This window comes from Indicator indicator, chromosome Z, assembly GCF_027791375.1.
Source record: "Indicator indicator isolate 239-I01 chromosome Z, UM_Iind_1.1, whole genome shotgun sequence".
Classification (NCBI taxonomy): Eukaryota; Metazoa; Chordata; class Aves; order Piciformes; family Indicatoridae; genus Indicator; species Indicator indicator.
Genome location: NC_072053.1, coordinates 27,214,109 through 27,237,989, shown reverse-complemented (window position 1 = coordinate 27,237,989; position 23,881 = coordinate 27,214,109). Strand labels below are relative to the sequence as shown.

The window sequence follows — 23,881 nt, the reverse complement described above, 5'->3', positions numbered from 1 at the left end:
AGGATGCTGATTCAACACCTCCCTGGGAGCGTATTCCAGTGTTTGAGAACCCTTTCAGTGAAGAAGTTCCTTCTAATACCCAATCTAAAGCTCCCCTGGTGCAACTTGAGGCCATTTACTATCATGCTATTACTTGTAATCAGGGAGAAGTGATCAACACCCACCTCTCCGTTCAGGTAGTTGTAGAGAGTGATGTCTCCCTTCAGCCTCCTTTTCTATAGGCTAAACAACCTCAGTGCCCTCAGCTGCTAATAAGATCTCTTGTCCAGATGCTTCACCAGCTTTGTTGCCCTTCTGTGGACATGCTTCAGGACCTTTCTTGTAGAGAGGGCCCCAAAACTGAACACAGCACTCAAGGTGCAGCCTTACCAGTGCTGCTGAGTACAGGAGCACAATCACTTGCCTACTCCTCCTGTCCACACTATTTCTGATACAGGCCAGGATGCTGTTGGCCTTCTTGGCCATGTGAGCACTCTGCTGGCTCATATTTAGTCAGCTGTTGATTAACACCCCCAGGCCTTTCTCTACTGGGCAGCTTTCCAGCTACTCTTCCCCAAGCCTGTAGCATTGCATGGGGTTGTTGTTACCAAAGCGCAGGACCCTGCACTTGGGCTTATTGAGTCTCAGACAGTTGGCCTCAGCCTATCAATCCAGACAGTCCTGGTCCCTCTGTAGAGCCTTCCTACCCTCAAGCACATGAATGCTCCTGCCCAATTCTCTGTCATCTGCCATCTTACTGAGGGTGCACTCAATCCTCTCATCCAGATCACTAATAAAAATATTAAAGGCAAATTGACCCCAAAACTGAGCCCTGGGGAACACCACTTTTGTCTGGCCACCAACTGGATTTAACTTCATTCACCACCACTCTTTGAGCCCAGCATCCAGACAGTTTTTAACCCAGTGAAGTGTCACGCATCCAAGCCACAGGAGCCAGATCACCCAGGAGGATGCTGTGGGAAACAGTGTAAAATGCTTTACTAAAGACCAGGTAAACAACCTCCACAGCCTTTTCCTTGTCCGCTAAGCAGGTTACCTTTTAGAAAGAGATCAGGTTTGTCAAGCAAGACCTGCCTTTTATAAACCCATGCTGAGTGGGCCTGATCACCTGGTTGCCCTGCACATGCTTCATATTGGCATTCAAGATGATCTTCTCTATGACCTTCCCAGGCACCAAGGTCAGACTGACAGGTGTGTAGTTTCCCAGAGCTTTCTTCCAGCTCTACTTACAGATGGGCATTGGTATCATCTGTGCACATACTGTCTCACAGGCATTAACTCAGCATGGCCTTTAGACCTTGTCAGAGCATCAGTAGCCTGGGAAGTTCCCATGAAGCTTCAAGAGCAGTTGTGGATATGGCTGTGCATGATTACACACAGTCTAGGCATTGAGACCAAGGCATTAGTTTTTCAGTGGGACCTTTGTGATAAACGGAAGTAATTGTACTTTCTAAGAACAACGACAGAGGATGGGGGGGTTTTAATGTCTGTTTTCTGCCAAATAATTACTTTCTCCATATCTGTGCTCATATTGATCTCATTATCTTTTCTGTAATAAATAGCCTAGCATCATCTGTTTCAGTTCCTTAACATTATAGCACAGATTCTTCCTTTCAGCTTTTTGGGAGGCTTCAAAATCTTTCCTGTGTTTATTAGCATTCAGTGTCTTCTGGCTCTTCCAGTCACTTAGAGCTGCACCCATTTATACAAATCAGTTTTTCCCATTCTGTCCAGATTAATAATGTATTAATATTAATGTAGTAAGTCCTGTATCTCAAATGTTCAGCACAGGGAAAGTGAATGTTCAGGATTCAACCATTGCATCATTTAAGCAGGGGCTCAGGAGGGACATGTTATGTGACATTCACCTTTTTTCTTGAAATTTCAGCCTTTTAAACTCCACATACAAAAAATGTGTAAAAATAATGGCATTTAGTTGCTGGACTTCAGGCAAACGTTAACTAACATGCAAGAATGTGCAGTCCACTCTAAGGCTGCTTAATACTGTTTTATGTCACATGTCCATCAATGTCCTTCTAGCATGGTGTAATAGCAAAAAGCTGAGAGGCAGCAACAGTGTTAAGTGAGTGCTGGAGCTGCTATGGGAAGGAGTAATCAAGACAGTGAAATCTTTCATATATAGTCTGTATTCTGGGAATTCCCAGACTCTCCTGTGTACAGAGAGACAGACTGATGCTGCAATGGCCATGTTCTGCTGAAAAATGGCAGTAAGGGAAGTGAGAGATACGATAGCCTCTGGAACGCCTATTTCTGTTTTTCAGGATGTTTTGCTGCAAATGACAATTGCACTAAAACATGTGTCACAACTATAATGGATATGAAGGCACCTGAGAAAAAATAACAATGCGAAAAGAATAACTACTTGGTTGTAGCTGGTACCAGCTGTACAAGCAAAACAATGTTCCCCTCTCCTTCAGTCAGAAGCAGAAATTAGCTTCCTTGGGCAGTTCATGAAATCTGGGGGCTGTTTTCAGTAATGCAAATGCTATTTTAGTAGGCTGTCAGTAACGTCCTAATAGGAAGTAAAATATTTATGATATGTGAAGAACTGATGCGTTTGGTTAAGGTTGTTGTACCATGCCTGAAGGCAGAGTACAGTGTAAGCATTTCCCTCTGAGCTGATACTGTGTGAGGCTGGAGCAATGATGAGTGTATTTAATTTCTTCTGCATTTCTTCTGGAGTTTAGAACTCCATTAAACTTACCTTGGAAAGGAACAGGACTCAACTTGCCAGATTCTCCCTGCCTCTGACTCCTGTAATTTCAGATGGTGGAACCAGTGCTATGTAACTTGCTCTGTGGTTTGTATTTCCAAACACCAAATGATCTGAGCAGCAGGGTCTCTCTTTTCTCAAATTTACCTAATTATGGCTTTTCCCATATAATTCCTTTTGTAATTACGAAGTAGATTAAACAACCCAGATGAAAAATGTGGCTTTATATAAAACATTTTTTGGTCCCTTCATAGTATGTTTATATTGCAGCTTGGCTAAAGCTCATTGAATTATTTCCAACAGCCCAAAGACTGTTTAAAAACTGCTGTCCATGTGTTTCTTTTCATCATTGTTTGAATGGTCTTTTTTCATTTCTGAGGACCTTGTTCACTTCTGACATTTCATTAAACTGTTAGAGGAAGTTGAGATTAGTCAGGTCATTTCAAATCAACACAGCAAAGTCATTCAGCTGCAGTATGAGGGGCAGAGAAATGCCTACACATTGAGTTCCAAGCTAGATATTACATGCCACACCAAACAGAGACATGTCCCCACTGCCCAGCTGGCTTCGTCTCTTAGAGCAAAGGGAAACTGTATAACGAAATCATCACAGGGCACTCAAATTGCAGGCAGGTTATGGGAGCAAGGGGGAAGCTGTTTTGCACTGAGGCTTTTATTTTTAATTTAGTTATCTTCACAGTATTTTGCACACATATGAAATAAGAGCTCAGGGCAGGATACCAAGGAAATGTAAACAAACTCAGGGACATCCCTTCACCTTTCAAAGTGAAGCCCACCTGGATTGGTACAGGGTGGCAGAGGCACTGGAAATAATTCCCACTGATGCTATGTGCAGGCTTTGTGGGTTTGGGATTTGGGAGAGCTCATGTTCACTTGGCAGCACTTCTGTATAGCTGCACAACATGTTTTACTAAGGGAAGTCTGAATCCCACCTCTCCAGTCCTTAGACTTGAGAGGGAGGATTTGCATAACTGAAGTCCTCTGTTATGGAAAGATAGCTGCTATTTAGGGTGCAGCCAGAGTGACAACAATAGGCAAAAGATCATATCCTGCTTCTGTGAAAGTTACCATGAGTGTTTACTCTTGTAAGGGAAACTGCTGTCGTCTTCCTGAGACTGGATTTATTCAGCCCTTGAAATCACATTTTTATGATGCCACCGACTCTCTATTTTTACAATGGTGGTTCAGGTTTAAGGGTCATCTTATCTCTTCTTGATATGTCATACACCAGAAGGAGTGAGGTGTTAGGATAGCCATCCTCCAGCTAGTGGTGAATTCTTATCTGACTAATTAGTTGGGATATCACAGGTATAACAAAATTTATTATTCTTAATGCTGGGGGGTTGTGGTGGGTGGTGGTTTTTTGTTTTTTTTTTTTTTAACTAACTGAAGTCTGGCCTAAATCTATACTGGTCTATGAGAACTGTGAGCTGCAACTGCATATAATGTTCTGCTCCTGTTCCCACAGAAGAAAACAAGATTAAAGAGAAACAAGGTGACAGTCTGAGAGCACTTGCTGTACCGTTGAGGGCACTTATTTTCTGAAGGGAGCCAGATACCCCATCTTTTGTACCCGACAGCAATTATAGCAAGTGATGAGGTAGACCCCGCCTCCTCCCCCTCTCCCCCTTCGGAATAAAATCTTACCCAAAGGTGCACAGTTTTTCAGTCATTTTCTGTCTCTTTTTGTAGATAATTCAGATACCACAGCGAGCCCCTTTCAGACCGGTTCATTCACCTGATTTGCACCTTGGTAATAAACTGCCATTTAGTGGCATTAAAAGGATAGTACCTGACCACAGTCTCCCACACTTTCCCTGAGAGTGAGAGACTGCCCCTCTTCTTTCTGCTGTGAAATCTGCCTTCAATCCCCATCAGCACTGGAATGTCTATGCTTACCTCTGAGGCAAGTAAGCTTCAACTATTGGGTAAACTTATGAAAAACCTGGCTCCTATGGTTTTATTGTGAAGGCACCACACCATTTTCTTTAGCACCTGACTGAGTCTTTCACTTTCATCCACGTGTTTATACAGGGAAAACTGGGCCATTGGCTGGTAGAATGTTTTAACATTGCTTATGCTTCCCAGTGCACCCTGGCTAAATCAGGTCTGTTAATAATTATCTGATAATATTATCTTCTGTCTTGAATCAGGGATAGAAAGAGATCATCCACTATATGAAGTGTCTGGGAAAAAAATCACTGAAAAGTCCATAAGAAAGACGACTGCAAAAACTAGAGCTTTAAAAGTCATCAAAATTCATATAAACAAAATTTTCTGGCAAGGGCAGCCCAGACCTCTGGCTTACTTGGGACAGCTGCCATCAGTAGAAATCTTTCCCTGCACTTTCAGTGGGCACTGTTTCAGGCCATGGAGAAACTGCTTTTGAAAAGATTTTGGCAGTTAGGAGAAGATTCCATCAGAAACATCAGGACTTTGCTTTCCATGCAAGAAGCTGGGTATATTTCAGCAACTGTTACTCAGGTGCAATTGGACCTGCATCACAGTTTACCTGCTATATTGTTGAGTGTGCTATAGTGTGTTTACAATTAGAAAAAAAAATCACTGAAAAGGTGAGTACCAGAATGCAAGTGGGAAGCACAATCTGATTCTTTTCTTTTTTGGTACATTGATAACTCACAGAGGAAAAAAATCAAATACCTTTGAAGTACCTTCAGCTGGCAATTTTGTGACAGAGTGGATCTTGCTTTTCTTTGATTCTTTGGGCAAAAATTTGCAAGCACTCTGGGATTAGTATGTAGCTGCATTGTTGCTCCTCCATGTACTAGTTCTTTGCCTGTTAGTTATTTGTCAGCAGTGTTTGTGGAATATTTTATAGCACTTGAACTGCATGGGAAGTGTGCATCAAACTGAACCTGCTACTTTTGGTGAATAATTCTTTGTGTGTAGACGCTCTCATATATTTCTAGGGATGAAAATAAAAAACACTAAGGGCACTCTAAAAACACTTGTGAACTTTAAAGATCCTCCCTTTTCTGAGTGCTGTGTGAATTTCCATGCAGGTCACTATCTTCATTACTGACTAGAGCCTCAAGCAAGCAGAGAGCTGGAGAGGAGCTGTGATTTTTTTTGACCATGTTTATTTTAAAATAGTAAGCCAAAATGTATATAAAGTCATGGAAGACTCAGAACTCAGTTTTCTGCCATGTGTTTCTCTATCAGCCACACCACTTGTCCATTTTATCACATTGCTTTTTAGAGCAACTTACCCAGTTTTGCTTAACCTAACTACCAACTCTCTCTGTTGTGGCACTCCTGATGACAATTCTTCAGCAAATGAATAAATAGTTGTGCAGCCTATCACATATGTCAGAAGAGGAGCCACTGACCTGTGCAACTTGAGCACGAAGAATCTCTTTTGGAGATCTAGAAGCCCAAGCACTCACGTTCCGCTGCTGACCTGTTTAGAGAGGGTGCTACTACTTATGCCTGACACAAATTAGACACACCTATCTGCTGTTGCTTGAACTCCTGAAGTACACAGTTCAACCATTTCTCATGAAGTTTACCCATTCTGAGCTGGGATCACTTGCGTTACAGAACCACTTTGATATCCAGTCCATCACAAGGATGAGTTTGTGACAGCAGTCAACCTGACAGCCTCACTTCCAGGAGTGGATTAAAATGATGCCTTATTGAACACACCAAAGCTATAGAAAAAATAACATGAAATTAATAGAAAAATGGCATGCCATGGCAAAAGCTACCTTGGAATATGTGCTGCTCCACCCAGAAACTTAGAGGTGTGGAGACAGAGGAAAGCATTGTGTCATTGTTTCCATCTTCTCAACGCTCACAGAAGTATTGGTAAGATACTCCCAAGCTTTACCAAGCTCTCACTTCAGCCAGATACTCAAGAGCAGTCAGCCAGTCACTGTGTGCTCCCATGGAGCCACGTTAGAACTATGATGCTGTAAGTGAATGACTTCAGCACAGAAGAGCTGAATTTCTGCAGAAACCTGTGCAAGCAGGGCAGTCAAAACATGCAAATCTATTACATACTGCTCTTATGTAGCTGATGGACAAGCCTTTCAGTGTTCCATATTGGACTATACACACAAATTGAGTATGTGACTTACCAAGTTGTAGCCAATATAATATGAGAAGTCATTGTCTTTAATAAATTATTTTTATGATTTTAAAGGTTTTTACCTCTTGAAGGAGTTAGATTCTGTTGCCTGGCCCTCCTTGAGCCAGTATGGCATTAAATAAACTGAAACCATTTGAACCTCACAGACTTCTTCTGCTGTGAAACAACTATTACAGAAATTGCATTTAAGAGTGTCCTTTTTTGCCTTCAGCAGTTTTGGAGCAGTCCTCCTTTTTCAGTTTCAAGATGACCAAACAGTTCCAGTAATTTCTGATCCTCGTGCCAGTTTATTATTAGTGCAACTGGCTACAAACCAGCTGACTGATGTCACTCATAATGATGATGAAGCTAGACAAGGGTCCCATGAGAAACTGAAGGAGGAGGATCAAACACATTTGTACATCTGTGCAAGAGACTACAAGGTCTCTGGCAAAAGTCTTATTGCTTTTTATAGCACTACTTTTTCTGAAGGTTTTCTTTCTTTTCCTTTTCCAGGTATGTGCATGTTGCACTGTTCTCTGCTTTTATTTAATTTAGTATGTCATATAATGGAGCACATGAATATTCTTGTTTAACATGAATGTGTAACTCTTTAATACAAGTCATTAATATATCCCACAGGGTAGAGCTTCCCTAATTATTTGCTCTGTTGCCAACTGCAATCTTAGGTTTTCATCTCACAATTATATAAATGAATCATAATTGTGAAGAAAAGCCATGTTTTACAAGGCTACAACAGCAATTTTTCCAGCTATTGTGTGCATAGGAATGTGGCTGCACACACCCAGAGATCCCCAGACATCAGTTCAGCTTAGGGATCATGTCAGCTGCAGAACCAGACTCTCAGCATTAGTATAAAAGCCACCCATGATGTCCTTCCCTCATCTTTCAGTAGCTCTGTTCTTGACTTACCCTTGTCTGATTTTGCAACTAAATTTTTAAGAGTGGTGTTGTAGAAAAATCATTGCGAAAAAAACTTAGACTCTGCTAGTCTAAGGATACTGATGACTACAAAGAATTGGAGCATTTGTTTTACATCTGTTTGTAAGGACAGAAGCTCCAGCAGTGCAGTGGTCGCCTAACTCTGAATGGGGGCAGTGGTTCAATACTGACTCAGAGGGAAGTATTGCCAGCAGCACCACTCAATGTGCATTGCATATAATACAGCAGGAAATTTGGACAGCAACTCGTTATAACACTGTTTTGGAAATGCATGAGTCACTGTGTTTCTGGAATCTGAACCTTTCTCAACATGTTTTTGTGTTAGATGCCCTGTCACGTCATTTGAGAAAGCCTGAGGACCAATGCTGAGTTAGTTTATCCAGGTTCTTCATACTGGAATACTCTAATCCATCTCTTGTCATCTTTCTTCCTGCATCCAAAAAAACATTTCTTCCATTGTAAAACATTATTTGAAACATGTTTGTAGTTGACACTAATCTCCTTGATTAGAGCAACCCAGTGAGTCTTTCAGTTCAGCTCCATCACTCACTGATTTCTCTGGTGCTTTGCTCCTTCACACCACCATGCACACAGTACTCCTTCACCCTTCTATTTCAAAATGTTTTTTGCAAGATTAACACACAACAACACTAATAAAATCATGTGCATATTCTGCAGTAACCAAGCATCCTAGAGGGTGCCTCTGCATTTTTTTTGCTTCCTTCTCTTCTGCCACTGACAACTGTCTGTAGCCAGAGCTGCACCCCTCTCTCTGCAGGCTTAGGATCCAGGTACTGCTCTGAACTGTACAGATGGCAGAACATCCCTCCCTCTGACACAGGTCATAATTTACCTACAACACCTTGGCTTTTCTTTCTACTTCCTGCATTGAAATCTAGCACTTTTTAAATGAGGCATTTAAATAGAAGTGTATTCCAAATGATCAAAAAGAAAAATCAACAATATAGTTGTGCTAGAAGCAGGATGCAGAGGCAAGGGAAGCTTCCCATCTCACAAATAATTGCATGCACTGGAGTGAGCATTTGAGCAAACAAATCTCTGTAAAGATGAGTAAGATTAAAGAAAGGAAAGGTCAGGGCTGAAGACTGACTGCTCTGTTACAGTGTCTATCCTGAGTCAGACTCACAATGTCTTCAATGTCTAAGAGGCTTTTCAGATACCATCACTTAAGACAGATTCGCAATGTCTGTGACCTAATCCTGCAGGTATCTACAGTTATCCCTAGAGTCTTGTACAAGAGTGCTCAGAACCTAGCTCACAGGTCAGAGAAAGGGAGATGCAAAGACTGGGGTTCTTTATCACCTGCTAATTCTGGTTGATCAGGAATAGCCTGAGCATGCCTAACTGTCCTTTGAAACACAGACAGGAAGCAGACAGGTTATGTCCTGACCACATCTGGCAGCAAAAGCACTCAGGTGGGAGGTGGGAGGTATGGAAAGTGGAGTTTTCTGTAACACATGGAGCAAACCTGCAGCAAAAGCTAAAATCTCACAGACCTTCCTCAGAACCATTTCTCTCATTTGTCTTTAAATGTGATAAAGTCGAGGGGATTCTTTACTGTATACTGTTGACGTGATTTTAAAAGAGATTTGGGGTTTATCAATTTATAAAAGTCGTTATTTAAACAAGGGTAATACAAATGACTTGACATAAAACAAACATATTGTGGACATACCTAGCGGATACAATGTTAAAATTGGCTTGCATCACATACACATCACTTTTTAATAGTCTAACAGGGTTTATAGATATGTCTTTATCTGGCTTTACCATGTCATTTTCTACTTCTACTTATAGCTCTCCGCTTAGCTTTTATTCTAAAAGCAGAGACATACAGAGATGAAACGCCACTCAGAATTTATGTGTCACCTATATTGACTCACAGTTACAACATTTTTTTAAGACTGCAGATAACTGGGCAATGTTCAGTCTTGGGTACTTCTGCCAACTTGCTGTAGCTGCTCCAGTATAAACTGATTTATCACCCTTCACGGGCTCTTAAGTAAAACAAAGATTGGGTTCATGATGAATGACAGCAGCAGATACCCCATGCCAGCTCCTGAATCTGGGTTGGGATACTCCCCATTTCCCTCTTTTTAGCAACTGCATGGCCTTTAAATGCCTCTTAATTTCTTTAGTTGTACAAAGTGCATACACAGGATTCTGTGATAAAGCTGCTCTGTCTTTTTTTTTTCCCCCAAAAAATCAATACTGCACAAGGCAGCTGTCACACTGCCTTTTTATACTGCATCATTTGTGTGTGTTCTGTAAAACGCTGTTTATAGGAGGAACCATCCCAGCTATTTATTGTTGATGTTGATGCACTGGTACCTTAAGAGAGCTTACCTGATATAATTTGGGTTTGCATCTGAAAGCTATCATCTGTACTCATGCTGAGTACAACTGAACAAAAACTTGTATCTAAGCCTGATAACAGATTATTATTTGTGGATGTTATTATAATAGCATTAGAGAAAGAAACAAATGAATTCTGGGCCCCGTGTCTATACCCACGACAATAGCATTTGAGTCCCTTGTCATTTCTATGACATTTATATTCAGAGTATTTACCTGCAGGACAGCAGCTCTATCTTCCCCACCTGGCAGAAGGGAAGAAATGGGGTATGAGGTGTACAGTAGCCCATGACTTGCATTCCCATTCCAGCCCAAGCTCCTTGAAAGCCCACACCACCTGTTTGTTGACTCACATTCTGACGCAAGCCTGTGTGTGCACCAGGAAGGGAAATTCAACAACACTGCAATGCCCTTTGTGCCTGAAAATGAGCCCCTCCCTCCCAGACACCACCTCTAACCCCATGGAATTGCACATTCAAGTCCTCACTCCTTCTATGTGGCTAAAAAAAATACTCAGAGACATAAGCAACTCAGCCACGGCTACCTGGAAATCTGGGGAAGTACTCCTATCTACATTCTTCTTCCCCAGTTCTGACTAATACAAATTACAGCAAAGATCAAAATTTCTTTATCCACGATTCTTGCATTGGGCAGGTGATAATTTGCAGGTATCATCCCAAGTTTTCCTCTTTTTTTCCTAACATCTGTAAGTATGAATTTCTTCAGTATGTTTTTGTGTTCCCTTCTGAATGCTTTCAAAGGCTGAAATGTTAAAATAATGTAGGAGTAGGTTTAGTGCAGTGCAACACACATTGTTTCTATCATGTGAGAATTGCTTAACTGCAGTATACTCCAGCAGCACAATTTATTACAAACCTTGGAAGTCATTGCAGGAGCCCAAGGACCTCATGGACCTTGAACCAAATTTTAGCAAACTGCTCAAATGTGCATTCACTGGGCAGATAACTGGAAACATGCGTTTTTGAACATCTGTCTGCTAATACAAATGCCCCAATGCAAGCATTAACACTCAAGAGCATTATGTGGGTCTTAAACAAACACTGGAAGAGTTGTGTCCCATAAAAGTTATTCTGACAGATGCAGTCCTTTTCCCCTGCTTTGCCAAGTGCTTGCTCTGACTACAGGAGCCAGAGCACATAAGTGAAACTCCTCCCTGCTTCCACTGCTTCTGGTGCTCCAGACACTACAACATCCCTGCCCAGTGCTGACTTCACTCTTATTTTTATTGTTGTTATTCTAGTTGGGAAAGAAGCAGCAATGTGGAACGGAAAGATAAAACAGGAGATAAGAGGATATTTTTATGCTTTCATCTCCACAGATGACTCATATGGGACAGGTTTATTCCTTGTCTCTCTCAGGATTAATGACTCAAGGAAAACAGCAGCAAAATCAAGGCTCTTTTGCTGATGTAGAAAATAATTCTTTTACCCTGCTCTGTGAGGTCTTTGAGGCAGTGGCTGTGAGTGTGTACAGCACATAGCACAATTGGCTCAGGTCTTACTGGGGCCTCTCAGTGTTGGTGTTACAACAGAAAATACCTAGTAATCAGGGCTTCATTATCATCTGGACATTCTGTGCTCTGGCAATAGATTACAGGAGCCATTAACTTGTACCTGAAGGCACTGAATCTACTGTTGGCACAAGGGTGAATCCATGTAAAGAGACAAGACAGCGAAGTGATCCCACATTCCCTACTCAGCTTGTAGGACCCAAACTAAGAGAAAGTGATTTCAGTAACTGAATAGTCTGTATGCTGGAGCAGCTCCAACTGTGGCTTTTTGTGTGTCAAGGAGTCTATTATTATTTTACAGAAGATGAAGAGGCAAAAGCTTTTATTAGATAATGACTGTATTAAGACTCAAATCCTTACATAATTATTTGAAGAGGAACTCTAAATAATTAATATTGTATTTATTTGTTAGTCTCCTCCACTCTTAAGTCTGTTTTGAGCAGGAACTGACCTTGATCATGCTCTGTGAAGAAGCCAGAAATTCAGAGATGCAAGAAATAAATGTGCTCCACAATCATTACTGAAGTGTGTTTCTTTTTGACTTATTTGATTCTGCCAGCTTAAGGGTGTTGGTGACATTTCCCCTATTGTTATTTCACCCTCAAAGCCCCCTCATAATTTATTTTTGTGGTTGCAATTATTTATGTACTAGGCTATTGTAATCGCATTATATCAGTGCAGGGAGATGTGTCCAAGGTTGAATTTTATCCAATGTATTATAATGTCTTAAGAAAACAACAACAATGAAGTGCTGTGAACTATGAATAAATTCCTTTGGATCTGTGGCACGGGGGAAAAATCCACACAAATTTGTAGAGCTCAAACAAAAGCAACACTGATAACTATAACAGCATAATACTGTTACTAAAACCGTTGCAAAAGGTCCCCTACAGACACATTTCTGTAGCCATTCTCATCTTCAGAGTGTAACTTTGGATGAATGTGACTTAAGGAGTATTACAGTAATGTCTGGAGGCTCAACTCACTGTGTTAGGAAGTGTACCGTGTAAGGGACTGTTACTGTTCCAAAGACTTTTCAACATAAATGAGTGGGATCCATGGAACTGAAGGACAGCAGTCAGGCAGTTCATCTGCCTAGCAGGAACATAAGAATTGGATCAGGAAAAAACTCAGATCTATTATCACTGCTCCCACCCTATACTAGTGGCACTTCTGCAGGTATCCAACTATCCTGAGGTGGTGGTACATGACTGGGAGCTGCCACCTGGCAATGGTTCCAGTGTAGATTGCTTCCTGTTGAAAGCAGAGTGTCAGGGATGAGGCTGTTGACAAACAGGGACAAGCAGCAGGAGCAGACAACTTAGCTGCAATATTCTAGATGCACAGCTTTGATCAGCTAGTGAAGTACCTAGAGATGTACCTGAAAGAGGTGCAAATAAGACACACATTCCTTCAAGCTTATCTTCTGTCTGTTCAAGCGGATACACGAATATCCAACATATACAGAACCAGGCACAGGAGGCTGAGCTACTGCTTTAGATGTGTAATGGGTGCCTTTGATACATCACTGGCAAATTCTTCACTATGCAACTGGTCTACCCTATTGTACTTCATCTCTTGAGATTCCTACTGCTGCCAGAATTTTAGCTGGCTGGTTTGACTGGAAAGCATGACCAAGAAGAAGAGAGAGGGGATATCAGAAGCCAGAGGACACAGATCCTGCAACCTCTAGATCGCTCCAACTTGCAACAATCATAATACTTTTAAAATTAAAGTTCCACTCAGCTATGAACATTTTGTGAGTGCATGTGAGACATTTTTCCTTCCAGAATCTATTACTGCTTCAGAGCAGTATCTATAATTGAAACAAATAATAAAATCCAATAAAGAGCAAATAGGGACAGTTTAGTTGGTGGCCACATACCAGCTGCATTTTGTTCCAGTCAGAACAGCATGGCTGCATCCAAAACTGCCATGGGGAATGCTCCCTGGCCTGTGCTAGTGTTGCGGTTTTAGGCCTTGCCACAGCCGAGTACCACATGGCCACTCACAAAACCATCCATGCCCTCCCTCCCCTAGCAGGATACGAAGGAGAAATTGGGAACAAAACGCAAAACCCTGCAGCTGAGATCAGGAGAGTTTAACAGAACGATACACAGAATGAATGAACAAGTGGAATAACCACATTAGTAAACAAGTGATATATAAACCCAAGTAATATAAAATGTGACACCTAGCAAAAGCCAGGACAGTTAGTTAATTAGTCCTTCTGAACACTGTTTGTGAGACAACACATCAACAGTATGGACAATCATGAGCCAATACCTGTTTTGTGTGTGCTGTTGCCCCACTCAATTAATAGATGTACCCTAAAGAGTGTTTTCTAGAATACAGTGTATGATGTTCTGAGGCTGTACAATACAAGCTATTAAATACATATAAACTTAGCTATATACTTGGGTTTTAATGTGTTTTCATTCATTACACAGAAATTTTTGTTATTCCTCTGTCTGGCGATGTCTTCTTGATTCTTTGTTTCTGTGGCTAATATTTAGATTCTTATTTCTGTTTGCTACTAGGTCAGGTCTCAACACTCTTATGGAAATGCTTTTGTAACTTTGACCTAAAACTGGGGGAGCAGAACTCTTCATAGATCTGAACTTACCCAGGCATGAAGGAGCGGAGCACCAAAGGTGAAAATCTCAATTCAACCTGATAGCAGGAGCGTTTTGGTGAATAGACAACACAGTTCAAAAGAGATGTGGGGGTAAAGTACCCAAACAAGAACTAACTGTATTTAAAGGCAAAAGTATTAAAGGAGACAGGTAACTCCTCATGCTTTATTAGAAATATAAATGTTCATCACTCCTCCCTTATTAAAAAACAAACAAATATGAAACACAGGAAAGAAGAAAGCAAGCAACATATGGCCAAGCCAAACAAAAGAAGAGATAGGAGGCTAAGATAGTTTGGTGGTATTCTTCCTGAAACTTTCTGCACAAGGTGTGTCAACTGACCTTAGAGGACCAGTTCTCATCATTACCTGTAGCAATGTGTACCATTTCACAAGGGGCAAATCCTATGCCCTGGACAAACACTGGAAGAGAAATTCAGAAGGGCCATTTTGGCAGACTTTCTTCCTTGGTCCTCTTCTGTATGAGTGGGGGTTTGGTAGATAAATTCTGAATGACCACACATAAGCATTGCAGTCTGAGTCAGACAGAATATTACAAGCAAGGCTAAACTATTTAATTTCTGCTATTACTAATGTATTTTGAAATGTTATGGCTACTGACAAGCTTTGAATATACAAGGACCAATTCAGATCAAGTCCATCCAGCCCAATACCATGCTTCAGTGGCCAGAGGCAGATATTTATGGAGAGTTTAAGAACCAGGCCTTTCAAAATGACCCTTCCCCAGCAGACCTTTCTGAGTGTTGGAAATTAGCAGTTCTGGTATTTCTTAAATTAACAGGATCCACTGTGGAACTATCCTGTGCAAATTTACGTTGTGCCTTTTGGCTACTTTGCAATTTTTCACCCCACAATATCCTGAGGCAATGAATTCCATGATATTCTCATGTAAATGAGCCTTATGGTCTGGCACCTTATATAGATTCTCTCTAGTTCTTATCTGATAAAAAGTACTGAATATTTGTTACAGACTTAACCAGAGCTGACATTTCATGATTTTATAAAACTGTAATTTATAAAGCCTTTTCTTGTCCTATTATTCCCTTTCTAGGCTGAAAATTCCCATTCTGTTTCTCTTGCACTGAAGCTGTTGTATACAACGCCTAAAAGTCCCTTTTGCCTGCCTTTGAGCTTTCTCTGCTACTTACCCATTTTGATGTGGGATTTCCAGCAATCACGAATGTGTCATATAATATTTGACAGATTGCTCTCGATGTCTTTCCTAATAGCATGCCGGGCTCTCTGCTTGGCTTGGTGATCTCTCCCCTGAGCACCCAGAGGATGGCTTCCCAGAACTGTGACTCTCTCATCTCGTCTCTGAGTGGTAACGGCTCATTCAGGGCTGTTGACTCCCACCCCAGATCAAGCTGCAGGGAAACAAGCCTGGGAAAGTCCCATCATTTACTAAAGCTGCTGATCTACTTGAATGTAAATTGAAATGTAGTGTCCTGATGGGTCAATTCGAATTAATTATCATGCAAGCACCACTACAGACTGATGATAAACTTCCTGAGAGTTTAGTCCTAGTGCAAACAAAACTCTTAAGAAGGATGGGCAGAACACTGAAGATAACTTACAGAAAATCTAGGAGAAAACAAAGATGTGGTTAGGGCTTTAACTTGGTCGTGGTGTGCTCTGCTGCTCACTGCTCTCAAACAATAAAAAGAGAGAAAGAGAGACGAAAATCGAGAAAAGGAGAAAGAAAAAATAAAAAGAAAGAGAAAGAAAGGAAGGGAGAGAGGAAGGGAGGAATGAAAAAAGGGAAGAGGGGAAAACAAAAGAGAGAAAAGAGAGTTCTAGAGAGTAATATCAGACTATTAAAAATAAAATTTATTGAAGGGGTAAAGTATGATCTCTGTCTGTTGCTCTCATTTTACTTGGATCCCAGTTCAAAACTGTTCTTTAGCATAGACCCTGCTAAGCATATGAATGTATCTAACTTGATATGATTGAGTCGCTGTGGTGGTTAAGAGTGGTGGAAACTGCCTTGCTGCAAGGGACATAGACCAAGCAAAATCTGGACAGCAAAAACGCCACAAAGTCAGAATACTCTACAAAATTCTCACAGTTATCAGAAGACAATTAAATTTAGAAGCTCTCATACACTTAAAACTCCCCAATCTCCAACTGGTGCTGAACATGACTTCTATTTGTATTTATTACTCAAACATCCTCTCTTGAACATACTGCTCCAGATGTCTCTGTCCAAGCAGCATCAGTTTGCCATTTCTGCTCTGCTGGGCATTGTTGCTGCAGATACTGTATTATTTGATAAAGGTGCTTATGCATGCTGTATTTCTTTTTCCCTCTTCAGTTTTACCCCCAAAATATCCTTTTTTTGATGTGAAATGACAACATATCTGATGATGCAGTACTTGTACTGACACAGCCCTGGAGTAATGTACGGTTAGTAATGTATGAGCCTGAACGTGTTTGCTTGGCATGCTCCCACTGTTAATACTTGTCCATATCTTATGGCCCAGAAAAGTCTTCTTGAGAGCCTAGACCAGGGCAGTGCTAACCTAATCCCTCAAACTGTGCTCAGCAGGGGGGTTCCAAGGCACAGCAAGCTTCGTTGTGGGAATAAGGTTGCAACAGGAAGGCTCATATCCCTTGTGCAATGGAAAGTTTGGAGAGGAACTGGGTGACTTTCCTTCCTGAGTTCAGGCAGAAGATTGCAGAGATGATGCCCTCAGGCAGGCTATGTCTCAAGGGTGAAACACAGATGTAGAAACTGCCAAGACAATAAAGCATGATTAATTTATCCATCAATGGCTATGCTGCTGCAGCCCAGTTTCCAGGTGTTTTTAAGTGTAATAAGTATTTTGCTTACATTCTGGGAAGAGATCAATTTAAATTAGCACAATCTCTTCGGTCTGTAATTTACTTGCATAGGGGTGTGGATCAGGAGAGCTGTTCGCTGCTTAGCCCACACAATTAATGTGGTACTTTTGGTTTGAAGAGAGCAACTACAGCAGTTGAGTGGGGAACGTTTTCATTACCTTTTTTTTAACCATCTTGCAATGTTTGGGATCTTATCTACAGCTGAACTGAGATCCTGTGAACAATTCAATACCCACCCCCCTCTCACCCTGTATGTTGTGAGCACAGCAGATTGCACGGTCTTTTTTTCAGCAGCAGTTCTTACAAAGATAAGCCAAATTTTCTTCATTGCCAAGTTGTGTTCTAATTTGTTCCACTACTTCCTACATTTTAAGGCAACACTGGAGTTTCTGCCTGCATGACACAATCTCAGAATGCTTATGAAGGAAAATGTGCTCTGTAAATTACACTGCACTTACAGAAATCAAAGGTAGTTTTAATCTCTAGAAGTGGTCATTTTGATTTGCAGCTGGGATGCTTCATCGAGATGGAATCAGGAGCTCCCACACAGGCTGCTACACAGAAGTTGCTTATATATTCGGTATGAAATTGCTTTATGTACCTTCATAAGCAGCATGGTTGAATTAAGATACAGCAAGGCATTTCCACTTCAAGAACTTGCTTTCCTTGTTGATCTGCCAATCCTGTTACTCAGCCATAAGGATACAAAACAAAGTGAAGCTTTTTTTACAGAATTAAAGGGTTGAATATATGAGGAATCATAGCAGAGTTTATGCCTTATCCTTATGTGAGGGAAGTGCTGCTTATCCCACCTTCAAGTACCTATAACAAAACACAGATGTGCTCAGTAGCCTGAGTGAGAAATTTGTGCCCAGCAGCACTAACACCACTAAAGCTGGCTGTTTTGTGGTAAATGCTATTAGAATTACAATGTGGTTATGCAGAAAGTATTTTCTTCGTGTTGCCCGTTATTTTCTTTCCAAATAAAAGCTTTTAACACGGAAAACGATTGTTTTGGCTTGGGCTGAGCCCCAACTCCTCAGAGATTTTGCCATCTTCCAGAGGTGGAATCAGCTTTTTACTTATAAAAAACAACTAACCAACAGCCCTCGTGTTTGCAGCCGAGGACCTCCTCTCCAGCTCTGGCGCTGGGAAGCCGTGTCGCCAGGGTGGCTACAGTCGGCTGGGGTCGGATGCCACTGACACCCCTCTCGGGTGTTTTCTCACCCTGCAATCCTCCCGAGGAAAAGGGGCGGGCGGGAGAACGAACGGCCTCAGGACAGGGGTACGCACGTGGAGGAAAAACCGTCCTTGAGAAGCCAGCGCCTTGCTACAGCCCCGCGACGGCGCTGCGGTCGGGGGACGCTGGGGAACGTTGGGGGACGCTGCGGGGGGCGGGGTGAGGTCCGCCGTGACCTCAGGCTGCGCTCATGCGGAAAGCCGACCCCGGCCTCCGCGACGCGGGCGTCTCCTCCGGCACTGCAGACGGCGCTGCAGGGTGGGGCGGGTGACGGGCCGCCCTGGGGACGGGCCACGGCGCAATTGGACAGCCCAGACTTGCCGCTGAAGCGGCGGCCGCCGAGTGGGACGTTGCGGCGTCGGGCAAGGGCGGGCGAAGGCTTTGCCGCCAGTCCGCCCTGCCTCCCTCCGTTCCCGCCCCCCTCCATCCTCCCCTTTTCTCCTCCTCCCCCTCTTCTCCTCCTCCCCCTCCCCTCCCCTACTCCCCGGCTTAAAACCGCGGTGGGTGCCCCAGCCGTGGCAGTGGCGCAGTGCGGGAGACGGCGGTTGCGGTGCCGGGAGCGGGCGCCATTGGCTTGGAGCGCAGTGCCTAGCCGCGGTTCAGCCCCTCCCTGTCTCCTCCGCTCCCGCCCCTTGGGCTGAGGCTGTCACCGCGCCTCGCGAGGAGGAGGCGCCGCCGCCGCCGCGCCTGACGCCGGGCGCCCGGCGCTGCCGGCATGTTTGACAGGACGCGGCTGCCGTTTGTGGTGCTGGATGTGATCTGCGTGGTACTGGGTACGTCGGTGGGCGGCAGAGAGGGCGAGGGAAGCCTCCCTGAGGCGCTGCGGTCCGCTCCCCTCCTGCACGACACCGGCCTAATTGCATGCTCACCTCCCCCCTTCCCCGCGGCACCAGGCACCACCCCGGAGCGGGTCCTCTTCCAGTCTGCGCCTTGGCTGTGCCTGTCTGCCGCTTCCACTGCTGCCTGCTGCTCCTTCCTTCCCCTCTCTCGCTTTCCCTTTCCCTTCGCAGCCGCCCTGGGCTCTCCCTCTTCTCTCCCGGAGGAATCTGGTCACTGCCGTTCCCCCGCCCGCCGAAGCCTCGGGCTTGGAAGAGAAGTGCCCTGGTGGGGGGGAGCTGCTCCTTCTGACCTGCTGACATATGGAACTCCCTCTTATGTCCTTACTCTTCCTTCTCTAGCCTTTTCTGTCAGCTATAAATGGGTTGTGGCAAAAGCTCTTCTGGGGAGGACAGGTGTTTGCAGCCTGGGATGTGCGTGATACCTTTGGTGGGTCCGAAAGCTGTCCTGAAAAGGGAAACATGCGTCATCCAGGTGTCCAGCATAGGCTGTGTAGTGGAGATTCGGTTTAAGATACGAGTTGTATGTGGTCTCGGTGACGCTAAAGTAATGCTCTATTTTGAGGCTGAAAGTGAAACAAGATACTTGTTAGAACATGATTTGGCGTCCTCGTGTCTGTGCAGCAGTGAGGGCCTCGTGTAGAGCAGGCGTGGTGCCTCGGTGCGCTGATGGCTGTGTGCTTGACCGTAGAAGCCCCCCGCGCATTGCCACAACACTACAGATGCCTGTTGTGGCTAGTCCAAATAATAGCACCTTCCTAATGTTTCTTTCTTCTGTTTCAACCTCTGGCTCTGTTGAAACTACGTCGTGACCTGTCAGTTTGCGTTAGCTTTCTCTTTTTTTTGTAATGACAATGTGTAAATAATGATGTTACCTATCGAACTGCGGAGGGGAAGTTTTACTCTGTAAAGAGCTGTGACTCCTCAGGACTTACTGGTATGGAGACCTTGAGAATGGCGTCACTATCTGAAGGTGCGCTTCTTGGCTAGTTTTAGAAAGTTTGTGGGGTTTACTTCTTAATCAAATGTTTGCTATTTAATTACATCAGGAATAAATCTAAGCACCTTCTTGTCATGTTTAGTCAAAGAGGTCTGGCTCATGAAGTCCTTGACTGAAGATGTGTCTAGAATCAGTATGAAAATAATGAGCCACATTTTATCTTGCTGGATGCTTCAGATAGCTGTGGTACCTCTAAATGGCATTAAAGAAAAAAAAATTATGGTGAATGATGCATTGCTCTGAATAAGTGTTGTATGAGACTGAACTTTTGGAGAATGATAGTAGATCCATATGGTGCAGCAGGAGCACTTTTTGTTCAGATCAGAAGTTCTACAAAGTTGTGCTGTAGTAGGGTTTAAAATTCCATTCTATCTTTACGTCCAGTAAAGCAGTCTTGTCTGTTCTGATACTGTCATTGTAATTTGGCAATATTTTGCACTGTGCATATACTCTGGTCTGTTTGAAGCATATGTGCATACCCTAAATAATCTTGAGTGCTCAAGGAAAACAAAATACTAAAATTACGACTGCAGGAAGTGTATAACATGAGAATTATCCAGCTAAAAGAATAAGGGTTTCCTCAGCTTCTGCCCCAGATTACTACCGGGGAGGTAAATTCTTGAACTTGCCTTGCAGTGTGATACCATTTTACACACCTTCCCCAGCCACTGTGTAGCATTTGGATCACAAATGCCCTAATCTGATGCCTCAGTGTGCTGGAGGGTTGACAAACTTTATTTTCTCTTGGGCTTGGTTGCTTCCAGCTAGTACGGGGAAAAATGCTATCAGTGTGTAACATGAAGTCTCTTGACACCTGCAACTTTAGGGACATTGAGTTAAAAGTTTCAGTGAAACTCCGGCTGAGACAAAATATGTCAGTGTAAGAATGGCAAAGCTACTGGGTAGAAGACCACATTCTCTTCCTAGTCTTGTGGCTCCTATGCAATTGAGACAGAATAACATAGGTCTTAAGCATGTCTGTCTGGACCTGTTTTTATTTATTTTTTACTGCAAGAAGAAGAGTTTCTGCTGACTGTACTTTTATTGTAACTCCTACATTTTCACTGCCCTTCCCTGCTTGCTCACTTTGGTATCTGCTGAAATGACTGAGGTAACTGCCCTGATAAAATGACTTGCAGGTATCGATAACATGGTACTTAGTATCTCCACTGAAGAGATGGGATCTCCAGGAGAAAATGTACTTAACTCTGTCATACTGAAAGTTTACAGCTATCTAGACCAGCTTCAGCTAGCTTGGTGGTGTAGCCCATTCTGTCACAAAAAGGGCTATTAACATATTCACAATCCCAAGGTAACTCTTACTCTCATCTTTTTCTGCTCTTCTTCTGCCTGTACCTTCCCTATAATAAGTGAAGGCAAGAAAAAGTAATTTCCTTGTCTCAGCAGTCTTGGACAGAAAAAACCTGAGGATGTCACTTCAGGTTACAGTGAAGTGGCTTACCTATAAGCTCACCACGATGGAAGCAGATGGCTTGCTGAGTATGTCTGTAACCTTATTGCTGTTTTAGTCAAACTATTCTTCATGCAGATTCAACTGTCTGAACAGAAGTTTTCCAAAAGGGAGGGAAGGGAAAAAGAGCTTTACTGTGATTTTTAGTGACTTAAATGTATTCATTGGAGTGTCTGAAAAGTGTCCGAGATGGACCTGTAGGTAAGAGACTGAGAAAAGAGATTTAAGAAAGAGCAGGTGGCATGTCTCTCCCTCTTTGGGGCATTAACATTTAGATCAGTTTGGTTGCCTGAAATTTGAATCTAAGGTTGCTCTTCATTTGCCTTAAGGAAACTCCCTCCCTGATCCATCTTTCTACCCAGGAAGGGAAAGAGCATTCAGGCAAAGCAGTCTTTGGTGCCATGAGGAAATGAAAACTATCTTTTTAATCTTTTCCTTTTAAAAGGAAGGAACTTAATTTCAATATTGAACTGGTTTCATGTTCTGTAACATAAAAAAAAAAGGCGGATGTCTGCAATATCGATCCTTGGTGTAGTGAGACTGTATCTGCATTCTGTGAGTGTGCAGATCTGCAGTGCTGGGGGTGTGTGCTGCATGTCCATCAGCAGCTCTGCAGTGCTGCAGGCAACAGCTCCCTCACTCTGTGCCATCCAGCAGACAGTGTTCACTTCTGTCACTGTCAAGCATGAGTGGACTGCAGTATTTCCTTCTGCATGCTTTAATTACTTGTCCTTCCTTGTTCTTCTGATGGAGGGATATTTTATGTAGTATAACACAGATGTGTAAGTAGAATGACGTTTCTAGACAGTAGTAAAACTTTTTTCACTGATCCTGAGTCTTGGTTCTTATGGTTTATTACATTTCCAATTTGTCATGCAAAAAAACCCCAACTTACTCTAATAATTAGTTGGCTTGTGACTGTCTTTAATTGGAGGCTATACATATAAGCTGCTCTTACAGGTCTATTGTTTGACTGCAAGTCAGGCTCCTTCATTAAGGCACATAAACAACACTTAAAAGAACAAAGTTGAGAAACCCATGGAAGTATTTCTGTAATCAGTGGAAGAACTACTAAATACATTTACCTTTAGACCTAGCTCTCACAAAGATCAAGTCAGATTAAAACAAGTGCTGCCAAGGTGGCTAGAGCAATAAGGAAGATATTCTCTGTGACACTAGACTCTAAGACGGCTCACATCAGGTGTGTGCATGTTGTAGTTCATGCCTGAGTTCAAGGATGCAATACAACCTAGCAGTACTTCTTCAGTTAAGTCTCTTGCCTGATTATACAGTCAGTGACAAGTGATTTGGTGTGTAACTAGGGAGTGTACTTGTCAATATGTAATTGCAGAATTAATGCAATAATGTATATGCACAACCTAAGATCAGGAAAAAAATATATTTCGGGAATTTGGCCTTCACTGTTCTGATCATCTTCTCTGCAGTATCCTGGAAACAGTGAAAAAATAAAATAGTAAATAATTCTAAACTTCTCTATCTGTTTGGTCTATGTGTAGGGTTGTTCCTTTGTTTCTCTCCATGTCCTACCCTGTCCTGGATCAGAAGCCAGCTGACAACTTCCCTGCTGCTGAGCCATTCTCCAGCAGTGAGTCTGTCTGGTGTTTAGCTGTGGGGGCCCTCTGAGCTGCAAGCAGTACCTGTGCAAAAAAGAGGCTGGTAGCTGGCTAGAAGCATGGTGGGAAGGTGGCACCGTGGCAGTGTTACCTTTTTTTTTTGTCATTTACCCACTTTTGGGAAAGAGGAGAGAAGTTCAGGTCTTTAGTTCTAAACCCAGTGAACTAAACTCTGAAATGGTAAGTGCTTGCATAACTTCAAGCTTACTGTTTAATGACTGCTGGAATGTTTTGTGATACAGGGCAATACATTAAACTGCAGGTGCAGTTTAGGACAGGTAAGTTTGCTTCTGCAGTATGTGACCTGGGATAATGAGATGGCTAGGCCACTCTGCACATCCTGCACTATCTTTTTGCTTTAGGTGCTGTGCTTCCTTTTGGGAGTGTTTGCCCTTGCCTTCATTGTAGGCAGCCATCTCTGATGGTGAAGGTATTGCTGTTCAGTCAAGGAGACCTCCTGTTTGGGTGATGACTTCTTCATTGCC

At 42.8% G+C, this 23,881-nt stretch overlaps 1 protein-coding gene across 2 annotated transcripts in view; it reads left to right on the top strand.

Annotated features, from left to right (window-relative positions):
• Window positions 1–19,148: 19,148 nt before the first annotated feature.
• Window positions 19,149–23,881, top strand: part of PLPP1 (phospholipid phosphatase 1) — a 69,191-nt gene continuing 64,458 nt past the window's right edge. For both annotated transcript variants that reach the window (XM_054398236.1, XM_054398235.1), the window contains exon 1: window positions 19,149–19,228. In XM_054398236.1, the coding sequence (XP_054254211.1) occupies window positions 19,171–19,228 (58 nt within the window). In that variant the 5' untranslated portion in view covers window positions 19,149–19,170. The remainder of the gene's footprint in view (window positions 19,229–23,881) is intronic.